Consider the following 12,025-nt stretch of genomic DNA (forward strand, 5'->3'; position numbering starts at 1 on the left):
TCTGCCTGTTAATTCACTTCCCCTATGAGTTTAAGTTGAGCTGTTTTTTAGGCCATTTAAACCACAAAATTCCCTCTGGATCCTCAAAACACGCTATCTGGAATTTTTCAGTGTTTACTCGCACTGTCTGGCCCTCAGGCTGAGCGCATACACTTTCTCTCTTCGTCTTTCTTTTCCTCTCTCTCATTCTGTTGATTATTTCACAAACCCTGTTTTCCTTCACAAGCTCTTTCCATTCTCACACACACACACTACATCTGGTCACAAGAACCTTTGTTCTTCACAGTGCTTTTTACACTTACATAATGCACCAGAGCAAAGCCAAAGAGAAAGAGAGATGAGAAATTAGAAACGCAGCAGAGATTGAGTGTCCATTGACATATTCAACATCCGTTTTTGTTCACTGCAGTCGCGTGAATTTTTTTTTTTACCCTATTTTCTTTCTTAATAAATGTCCCTAGTCACATGCATGTTGTAAATAATAAATGTTTGTCTCAAATGTAATATAACTTGCGCTGCCTTTAAACGACTTTCCTTTTGTGATGATGTCACCGCGGCCGTTGGTTCGTGATAATTAGCCAAAACTATGATTGTTTTTGGCTACTGTTGTAGGTAACATAACGTATGTGTGACCTTAGCACTCACAGGCCAATCAATTTCCATTGGATAAATTCCCGCCCTATTTCTTCCCCTCGTTAAATATCCTGTTTTACCTTATACATCCTAGTAAATGGGTTACAAATGCTATTTTATGATGATTTTAATACAGATTAATACATATTGATGTACGTTCACTTTCATTTGTAGTCTCCGACGTGATACAATTTGCAAATGTGTCTCACAATTTCAAAATCTTCCACTCAGCTCCATCACCCTCTAGGACAGCAAAGGATCGGTCATAATTTATGTTGAACGTCCTCTACTTCCTGTAACTGCAAGGTTATACAGTAGTGGATATCATGTGCTGGATTCAAGCCCTCAAGGGAAGTTCGTATTTACGAGTTTGCAAGTCGTAATTACGACTTAATTCACATCACAAAATGGCGATTCTAAAAAAAAATACAGCAAGGTTTTTAATCACTCTTGCTTCAGAAGCGTGGAAACGTAGTTAGATGTAGGACTTTAGGGTTTATTTATTGGGTTTGTTTTCATTGAGGCCAAAATGCATGCTGGGAGATTTGACAAAGCAACTTTTTTTTGCTTAGAAGTTGTTTGTGGCGTGATGGATTTCAATAACCTTTTAAAGGCCGCAAGAACACTAATGTTGAATTCAGAACTGCATACTTGTATACTAGTAAGAGTAGTATGCAAGTATGTCATTGTCAGTCTTGTACCGATGTATGAAGCACAGCTCACACAGAAGTCACTTTCAAACCAAGCAGCTTTCTGTTGGTCAACTCGGCGAATCCGGGTGACATGCTTGAACCCGTTTCCGAAATCTGTGCCCTCACGCGAAAATCCGATCGCGTGAGTTCCTTCTAAAAATTCGTCAAACACCAGTAAGAACAGTCGCATCCAGGGAAGTGCACATGACCCCGGGGCGAACGGACCTGAGGGGGGCCCCCTGGAACCCGACCGTGAACGGTACCCACGCTATCGGACAGAGGGGGACCCGCTTCCGCTACCTCGCACTGGGCCGCGCCCCATGCTTAACTCCACCCCCACACCTAATCCTAACCCCACCCCCTAATCTTAACTCCACCCCCACACCTAATCCTAAACCTACCCATGGGATAATATTCTGGCGGGGGTCAGAATTCGGCACAACACTGGTCTCAATGTAGGACTATTATTGACATACCCATTTGTTTGCTAAATGTCTGTCTGTGGAATATGTAGGCTACATTACCGAAGCAGAGAGTGTGAAAAATGAAAGAAAAGCAGCATCTTCAGATAAAGATCTGTAGTTCATGACACGCTTACAGGCAGATGACTGAGGAAAGACTGTGTGGTGTTTGATGGCGCGAGACGCTACTCTGATTCAAGCTGCCACAACAGGTGAAGCCTTAAGTTAATTACTGGAGAGACGGGAGGCCGGGCCACACTGATGCGCTCGCTAGCTATCCCAGCTTAGTTCAGTTAAAGAATAGACCCCATCTATCACGGCAATCGATACTCACTGACAAAGGTCGTCTCTCTTTTCTTTCATTGTGTGCGTATGTGCACTCCCTAGGCTTACATAGGCCTACATATATGCACACATTTCACTGTAACAATGCTAGCTTTAAATTTTGTTTTACAAACATTGTTACCAGATATTACAGTGAATTTGATGTAGCCTAACACTGTGGTACCATGGTGAAGATGAAATGGTATAATAGCTCCCTTTGTGTTCCACAGAAAAAAAGCCATGCATGTTTTGGAACAGCACTGCAGAAGAACAATGAGGACAGAATTTTCATCAGTTTAATAAACAATCTGCTCATTAATTTACAATGTTATCATAGAGCCACTATGACTCACCGAATAAAGAGAGTGTTTATTTGTTATTTCGCTTAATTGTTCAAGGCAGTCATCACGTTGCTCATTTGTCATTAGCAGTCATAGGTGATCATTTATGCGGCGTGATTGGCAGCTGGAGGGGGGAGCGCGGAATAATCGGAACTTCAATGCCCACAATCCCTGTAGACTGGGCTGCACACCGGCCGCAGCCAATCAGTGGCCGCGAACGCAGCAATTGGTCCTTTTTAATCTCTGATGTCAAGCACCAACGTGGGTACCCGAAGGTTTGATTGGTTAGATCGGATGAGTCGCTACAGCCAATCAGAGAACCACTGGAGAGTGCTCCACAGCCTCCAAGTTTTAAGGTGGTCTGGAGAAAGGTGAGGGATGTGATTTATCTCGTGTAATTTACTCTTTTGATATTTAAATAACTTGATTTACATCTTGAACACGGAAAAATAAATAGAGTAAATAAAATACAACGGGACTTGTGATATTGCTGTGCGTATTTCCGTCATTTCCCCCGCTTATATTTAGGTAAACACAAGACCGAAGTTTGGTCAAGAAAGCTGTCAGGACAGTCTCGACACATTCTATTCAGCAGCCTCTTTATCCTTTACAAGCTTTTATACATTTCTACAAATACGACTTATCAAGTAGGCCTATGTCTTATTTACAATATTGTTACAAATGATATATTAGGAAATTACATGCATGGAACTTTGTATCACATTATTTGAGAACGAATTGCCACCGGTGCTGATTCGGATCAAATGTGAATCATGCTGAACTTGATTAATTGTGGTAAATTGTGTTCATACAGGTACATTTCTGAATGACAAGCCCATTTATACCATGTTTATTGATTATAGATCTGACAAAAGATGTCAAAATGTCAGAATAAATTGTAAATGCAGCAATTCTGATACATTATCCAGTTCTTCTTTCCCTAATTGTCCTTTTTATCTTGTTTTAAACCTGATGAACCCTTACAGGATGCAAAAGCCCAACCAGTTCAGGGCAGATTATTGTCAAGATGGTCATTTCCATGAAGTCTGTCTGTTCTCAGCCAGCTTCACAAGTATTGTAATAGGTTGAAGGGAGAGAGTCGTGTGAATAATTACCTGTCTAATCCGCACAATTAGATAACGGCGATTAGGGCAATACCTGACCCTGAGAGGTGTCGCAGACTAACAAGAGACACCTCTGAGATCACGCTAATACGACGGAGGAGAACAAGAGAATGATGAAGAGATGAGAACATGGGGATGACTGAAATTTGCTGATGCGTCACACTAACAAATGAAGTGAACATTCTGGATATATCAAGGACGTGAGTATTGCAATCACAACTAAATTTGCAAGTTTATTTCTCAAAGGGCAGATAAATGCTCCTCTGTCAGAGGCGTACGTGCAAATATGAGGTTGGACATGAGGTGCTTTCAGGGAATTTCTGGCAAACTGAATCATTCCTAATCTATCACATCCCTTGTTTTCGGATTTGTTTCTCCCCTTGAGGCAAACCTCATTGCTCAGAGGTCGCTCTTTCAATACTCGGGAGACTTATTTGTGATCTCAGTAATACTTCACTGAAGTATGAATTTTGTCTCTGATATGATATTTCTTCTAAGAATAAATTGAGACCCAGTACAAATATATATAAGGAATAAACATTTGATGATAGTTGAGTGCATATTGAAATGTCTTTTTTATCGCAGATTTGGCGAATCTGAGCGCAGTTTGAGACATTGAGATCTGCTTTGGAAAAGACACGAGAGATAACTAGGGTAAGTGTTGTTTTTCAGTTGAAAAATATAAGCAGGACACTCATTAAGCAGGCTTCAATTTGCTCTTCATTTAAACACAACTGAGATATCTAATTTGTGTTTTTCCCCTATAGGTCTATCTGTACGATGATATGAATCTTTTGGCTGTTCAAAGCAACGATCATGTATATTTGTTTGTGTGCATGTACTGGTATCTATTTCTGTCTCTATCTCTCCATCTATCCTCTATCTATCTCGCCTGGTCCACCTTAAGTGCAGCTTGAGCAGGCTGTCGTGTTTGTGTTGAAGCCAACAGGCACAATATATTACAGTCTAGGGCTCGCTGCTGAAAAGCCTGCTGGATCTTCCAGTGACCTGCTGTTCTTTCCTGCTTTCCTGTGTGTTTTTTTTTTCTTCCTCTCTAGATTTAGATTAAAAACAAAGCCCGTTCCTCTTTCCCCTTTGCCTTTTTAGACCTCAGCAAAGAAGCCCTGTAGTTTAGAGATACTGTTACAAGGTTGGAAGACTCGAATGGAGATACGTGTTTGTTTTTGTTGCTTATTGGGGACATTTGCAGAAGGACGAGACAGCTGGACTTGATTCTTCCGAATTCCCTGCTTCTCCCTGTCTCCTGGTCTGTGGGGACTGAGAGCCGGACAGTAACGGAGTGGGACGTCAGGGAATTCTGGGGGGAAATCCAGTCTAAGTGTGAGTAAGGGGATCTGTTTTAGGAGGACCCTCCGTCAGATGTGCTGACAGCCTTCAGCGGCTCAGAAAGGACAGAGCCGGGTTCCCAAGCTCGATCCGGGGATCTGTCCCCTGGTGGAGGGGGACACAGGAGTTCGGAGGGTCAGCGCGTTGGCCGTCAACCCGGCATCCCTCCGGTGACCATGTACCCGCAGGGCAGACACCCGGTAAGTGCTACGCTCTCTCGTTCTCCCACATCCTGACCAAATGGGACAGATGAAGCGATTGGATGTAAGAGAGACGTCTCTTTAGGCTTTCAGCCGCACATACGCATATTCAGCTTCACCCAGGTGTCCTCAAGAGCCAGTTGATAGAAAGTTGTGTGGGAGGAAATATAACGCAATGTGTGTCTTTATTCGTTTGTGTAATAACCCTTTCTCAACGCCCCCCTCTAATAGATGTCATAGTGCATTTGGGCAAATGTACAGTGGTTTAGGTGTGTATGTGGGTGGGGTTGGATAGGGCTCACTGTGGGAAGTTTATTTGTTATCTTTCTTTGGTATATTGACGTTTCTAGAATCTAAAGAATCTACCGTACATTGCAGCCTGTTTTAAGTGTGGTTCAGTACAAGCCTAAACTTGTAATACATGAAAGAACAAGGCATCAGTCAGTTGTGTTTATGAATGAACGAAAGGTCCCTTGACTGATTTAGTGTGTATGTTGTACATTTCCCCCATATACGTACTTGCATTGTAAGGGTGAAGCTCACAAAACTGCCAAGGAATATCCAGAATGATAGACATTTTACCTTTTCTAGAAGAAAATCTAGATTTAGATTAAAAACAAAGTCCTTTTCACCTCTCCCTCGCTTTTTTTAGACCTCAGCAAAGAAGTCGTCAGATGTCTTTAGTAATGAATGAATGAAAGGTCCCTTGAGACTGAGTTAGTGTCTGTTGTTGTATATTTGCCCCATAGACCTCTGTTGTAAGGGTGAAGCTCACAAAAACTATCAAGAAATGTCCAGAACGGTGTTAAAAAAACATTTTAGGATCATTTTTGCATTTGATTGAGTTCATTGTTATTTTTTAATTTAATTTTCAAGTTGACACTGGCATTTCTTCATGAGACTTCATACATATTCTGTTGTTGTTTTAGAAACTAAAGATACAAGATGGACTTTAAATGCATTTTATTTTGCCTAAGAAATACGACCTGAACATTTCTTTAAGAGATGTAAGTACATAACTGTCAGTGGATTAAAAAAAAAAAAATCTGTGATAATCAACAGTGTGACCCAAATTCTTATTATACAGTTTGTATTTTAACCCATTACATTCCTTTAACAAACACACCAAAAATGTCCTAGCCAGAGTGGTCGAATGTGCTTCATAATGATACAGGACCAGTGAAATCTTCAGCGAGGTTTTATTTTTACCCTTACGGCCTGTGAAACATGACCTACACCAGTTAAAAGGTGTGAGAAAGGTCTGTGTGTGTAACCATGCAGAAACATTGCCTTTTGTGCTCACACCTTTTCTTGGTCTCTAACTTTTAAGAAATCAAGTCCATGTGTGCAAGTATTCTGTTTTCAGAAAACACAGAGACGCATGCTTTTTTATTAGCGGTTCTAGTTAACCCAAGCATCACTGTTACTTTTGCTCATACTTGCTCTTAAAAATGGGGGTTCTTTACTACCATCTGTGGTTCTATGAAATTTTCATTGGACAAAAGGTTATTTATAGTGGAAAAGGTCATTATAGTGTTCTTCACGCAAGAAAAAAGATGGTTCTTTTAAGAACTGTTTGCTGAAATATTTTTTGGGAAACCCAATATGGCTAAAACTCCCTTTTGGAACCTTTGTTTCTAAGAGTGTACTCATTTGTACTTGGCCCAACCAACCAAAACACCCTAGAAACACCACTACAAACCAGTTAGAACTCCTTCGCATCCACATAGCAGTGCCCTGGTAACCACACCTTTAGCACACTTCAAAGTTGTACTAGTCAGAGGTGGATCCATCAGTGGTTTTGTTTAACCGCTCAACACCATGCAGTGCAAATCAGATGGAGACTATCAGTGTGAAATGAGTGTGTTTGCATGTGTCAGAGTCTGCACAATGCACATACCTGCCTGTTGAAAGGGTTAAGCCTGATTTGCGAGGCAAACTGCATCGGGAGGACTGGTAATTGGTTCCACTGGATTTTTGTGGTTCGTGTTATCTGAAGCAGGGGGATTGGAAGGTGGAATGAGAGGAGGTTTACTGTGAGCCAAAAACAATAACAATAAAAAAAAGCTGGGCAGGGAAAGCTCATAATCCGCTGCAGCCACACCTTCAGTTTCCGACTGTTACAGAACGCACTGCATGTTTTTAGGCCTGGATATTAAGAATCTAGAGGCAATGGTATTCAGTCAACGTTTAAGGGTGAGAAGTCCATAGATGTCATGTGTTAGGTGTAAGAAACATGAACTGTCTGCACAGGAGGTCTGTGGATATGTTTGACACAACAAGAACCCGATACAAATAAGAGGCTGTAATATGAGTGTGTTAGCGCACGTAGCACATGAGGCGAGTTTGCGCTCTCACTAACTACCTGTGTTTGCAGTGTGTGGATTTATGGCTCGCTCTTTGCAGGTGCTTTGTGTGTTGTATCAGGATGAGAACATTTATATGGTTACTGAACTCATGATCTAATGGTGAAGATGGCATAAAGAGAAGATTTTGTTTCATGTATGATAAAAACGGTTCAGTGAGCGAGCCTGAATAAGCCAGTAACTGCTCAGTGCTCATTCAGAAATGTGATTCTCTTAAAAGAACCGGTTAATAAGATTCATTCATTTGGTAATCGGACTATACTTATTGTGCCGTATATTTTTGATTCATTAAAAAGAGCCGCCTCATAAGATTCATTGTTTAAGAATCAGACTAAAGGTCATGCTTGTGATTCACCTCCCCCCAAAAAAATCTTGGCTAGCATTTGTTTGGGAATCACACTACATTGCTCGCTCTGCATTTTTAATTCATTATAAAGAATAGGCTCAAGTTCAGATTCATTTGTTCGGAAATTAAACTAGATTTTCTAAAACAAACCGGCTTATAAGAGTCATTTGTTTGGAAATCGGGCTAAACTGGTTGAAGTGAATGTTTTTGATTCACTAAAAAATGTACCGTTTGGAAAGAATATATTTTTCGTAATCAAACTAAAAGTTAATTCTGGTAATAAACATGGCACCTGAAAAATATTTCCTCACTTCCCAACCCTTTATCGTGACTTTATAGCTGCTTTGATTATTAATACATTCTCTGATTCTCTGTAACTTTTTATATTTGCACCATATTCATACATGTTTTTTAGTGTGTTGTTGCGTGTGTGTGTGTGTCTGAGAGTGAATGCCATCTTTCTGTTGCACTGATGTGATGGCCAAGTGAAAAATGTGGCCAAATTCCATGGCCACAAAATTCACATATGCTTATTTAATGAGCTGATAGTTTGAGCTGGTTTGCTCATTTTTACTCACTGCCGTATTGTTTTAATAAATGTTTTTATTCTGGCCACATTTGGATGTTAAACTTGGTTTCATATCTTCACACTCTTTTATTGTCTCTCTTTCGTGTTGGTCGGAAACCCAAATATAAGGATTTCTTTCTTTCTTTCTTTCTTTCTCTCTTTCTTTTCAGCTCAATCCATTGCCGATTTACTCTGTAAAGTATATAAAAGCTGTTTTCTCTGCCTGCCAATCCACGGTTCCTAATCCAGTATTGGACAGCGATGGGTTTTACTCTGCCTCACAAAGCGAGCCACTCCAGAGCCGCATTGTCAGTGAGTCGCCAAGATATAGTCCCGAGCAGCCACCCGATGTCCAGCATTCAATGGGGTTTAAGATCAGGTGAAAGCTTCAGATATGATGAGCAAAAGTGGAAAGCCGTTTAATGAGCCGGTTTGAGGTGTACCTGCTGAACTCAAGCACCTCGAAATGATTGTATCCTGGGAATTGTAGTCGGTTTGTGGAGACAAGGTCTTGCAGGACTGGGCAGGAAAGAAAGACGAGTTTTTTAGAGTGCGAGATCACACACACACGCACTCACACATTCACCCAGATCCCCCCGAGATCACACTGACACTTCTCTTCCTCCCACTCTCTGGTGATCCTCATCTATTCGTGCGCCTTTTCGCACTAAATATTTCACCAGCGGATGATTATTTCATGGATGTCTCCATCCCAGCCTGTCTGCGAGGATGCGAGCTGAAAACTGCTCCGTATTCGTCTCGGCCGTTCCTCTTTCGACGTCTCTCCTCCTTCAAGCCGATTTAAGACATTGTATCCAAAATAGCAACTCGAGCAGTGATATATGAGATGATCAGAGTGGGCGATTGGGAGAGATTTCATTTCCCACCATTGTTATGGGATCTGCTCATCTCTCTCTCCCCCTTTGACCTCCCTCAGAAGATAATCTCCAGTAATTCTAGGCTTGCCTGCTGCAGCTCGTCTAAATTGTGATTGACTAGCTGCTGTCCCACATGGCTTGCTGTCTGCCTCGTCCCCCTCCGTCCAGATTAACTGGATCAGTTTTGGATTTCAGGATTCCCCCTCCTTCTGTCTGACACACAATGTCGTGTCTAAACAGACGCTCTTTTTTTTATATGCAAGTTTTGCATGTATGCTTGTACTGTATGTTGTGAATCCCTCCAATTTAATAGTCCAAACTACTCTTTTTTTTTTTAATAATAACTAAAAGCTTATTTATTTAGTTTATTTTGTTATTTGCAGTGCTAATTACTATTGCTCATGAAATACTCAGCATTATCATTGTTTTGATGTAAATCACTCTGCACCATTTGACCATCAGACCTGATAGGACATGTTTTTTTCTTGGGCCAGTAAGTAACCACCTAACAACCCCCCTGAACACCCTAACAACTGCATAGCAACACCCTGGCAACCACTTATCATCATTCCAGAAAATGCATTAGCAATGCTCTAGCAACCACCCACAACATCTGAGCAACTGAATAGCAACACCCTGGTTATCACCCATAGCATCCTAGTAACCACATGTCAACTATACAGCAAATGTGCAGCAACGCCCTAGCAACCACATACCACCACCCTGGCATCTGCATAGCAACGCTCTGGCAACCACCCACAACACCCTAGCAATGGCACAGCAACACCCTGGCAATCATTTACGACATCTAAGCAACCACATAGCAACACCCTAGCAACTGCAGTCAATGCCCAGGCTACCACTCACAATATGGCAACCGCATAATAATTATCTGGCAACTGCATAACGCCACACTGACAGCTACATAGCAACACTTTAGCAACCAGCCACAACATTTGAGCAAAGCCCTAGCAACTGCTGTCAATGCCCAGGCTACCAATCACAACAAGACACACTGACAGCTACATAGCAACACTCTTGCAACCACCCACAACCCAATCAACCGCATAGCAACACCCTGGCAACCACCCACAACATCCTAGCAATCGCATTACAAGATCCTAAAAGTAGCCCAATTCCATCGGAAAACTGTGGCAACACAGCACAACACGCTAGCAAATGCTTAGCAACCATTCACAACATTAGCATTGTGGAAGCTGGTTCTGCTCAGAAACTACACATTTTCTTCAGAAAATGTAAAAATAGAATATTTTTCGAGAAATTATCCAATTGTCACAGTAATTAAAATGAGACCCTTCCTCTAAACGTTCTAGTAATATTTAATTCCTGGTTCTTGTGTTGTGGTGTGGCGTTCAGGATAGTTAACACACACACACACACACACACACACACACACACACACACGCGTGTTTGAATGAATGAGGGTCAGCAGGGATATGATGACGCCCCCCCCCCCCCCTCCCCTCCCTCTATCCACACACAAACACTGTGGGGTGTGTACTGAACTCATCCAGTCAGCTGTTCTCCTGCAGCTTAATTACTCGAAAGCTCACCGAGTGTCTGACCTCCACCGTTAGCCTAATTGAAATTTAATTGAATTTCGCTTGTCTAGACTAATTAAGCTCCTACTGAAACCGCCAATCTTCAGCCGCTCACCGGACAGCGAGCTTCAGAGAGAGAACTGGAAGCCCGGAGGAGTGCAGGACAAAGGCGGCCATTTTAGGAAGCAGCTGACAGAATGGCAAACGTGTTTAAAAATAGCAAAGGAAAGGACTCAGGTCTTAATGAGGAGGAGAAGTAGGATCAGATTAAAGCATGTAGGTCTTGCTCATAGGTGGGCCCACATGCAATGTTTTCAGAGGGAAATTGTGTGGATGTGGTAAACATGGTAACGTGTTAAACAATTCAGAGTACTACGCACTTATTTCAGTAATCTCTACAATTGATTCATTAGTCTTTTTGATTCACTAAAAATAACTGCTCAGAAGAATCATTCATTCAGGAATCAAACTAGTCTAAACTCTTTAGCAGCATCCATAATCTCTCTAAGTAGCTACTGCATTTAAAAAACAACTTTGTGGCTGTTAAAAAGTATGTTCTGTACAGTGTTAGTGAAATTCGGACGTATACTACATCCGCCATTGTCATGTGACCAACTGCGTCAGTTGAATTGATGCTCTGCCATTCACAACTCCTGTCTTGTGTCCTCATGGGGATATTTAAGTGTCCATCGGATGTACACTTTAGATTCTCACTGGAAGTAGTAAATCATCTGAGTACTTTACTGTTTTATGAATGCTGCAAGTTCAGACGTACAGTTTTCACATACTGTATTCGACTTCTATATACTAGGTCAGTAGACATTTAAGATGCAGATGCCTGTACTCTTTTGGTTCACTTTAAAGAATGAACTCTTAAGAGTCATTAGTTTGGGTTGAGTGGTTTGTTTTTGATTCGATAAAAAGAACCAACCAGAGGAGTCATTCTTCCTGGAATTAGACTCCACTGGTCGAGCAGTATGTTTTTGATTCACTACGTAGAGGTGACTCATAAGATTCGTACTACACTGGTTCATGATCTGATTCATGTCAATGTCAAGTTAATTGGTTCGTTTGGAATTCGGATTCTTTTTAGTGAACTGTCTGCATTACCATTATAGATTTGGGTTTAGTAAAGAAATGCCTTTTCTGTAATTATTAATAAAGTGTAAATAAACGGGTTTGG

General features: G+C 41.4%; 1 protein-coding gene and 1 long non-coding RNA gene across 7 annotated transcripts in view; both read left to right on the forward strand.

Moving 5' to 3' along the window:
• Positions 1–2,714: 2,714 nt before the first annotated feature.
• On the forward strand, positions 2,715–4,482 carry LOC306987667. 2 transcript variants are annotated; one of them, XR_013795223.1, is made up of 4 exons: positions 2,715–2,822; positions 3,588–3,775; positions 4,161–4,229; positions 4,343–4,482. It is a non-coding gene; the product is annotated as an uncharacterized lncRNA (long non-coding RNA). The 2 variants fall into 2 exon arrangements; XR_013795224.1 differs by lacking the exon at positions 2,715–2,822 and adding an exon at positions 3,961–4,036 and having other exon boundaries at positions 3,684–3,775.
• A 61-nt stretch (positions 4,483–4,543) lies between these two features.
• tle2b (TLE family member 2, transcriptional corepressor b) overlaps positions 4,544–12,025 on the forward strand; it is a 41,398-nt gene continuing 33,916 nt past the window's right edge. For all 5 annotated transcript variants that reach the window (XM_079592133.1, XM_079592134.1, XM_079592135.1 and 2 more), the window contains exon 1: positions 4,544–5,122. In XM_079592133.1, coding sequence (XP_079448259.1) covers positions 5,099–5,122 — 24 coding nt within the window. In that variant the 5' untranslated portion in view covers positions 4,544–5,098. The remainder of the gene's footprint in view (positions 5,123–12,025) is intronic.

This window comes from Phoxinus phoxinus, assembly GCF_949152265.1.
Source record: "Phoxinus phoxinus genome assembly, chromosome: 20".
Taxonomy (NCBI): domain Eukaryota; kingdom Metazoa; phylum Chordata; class Actinopteri; order Cypriniformes; family Leuciscidae; genus Phoxinus; species Phoxinus phoxinus.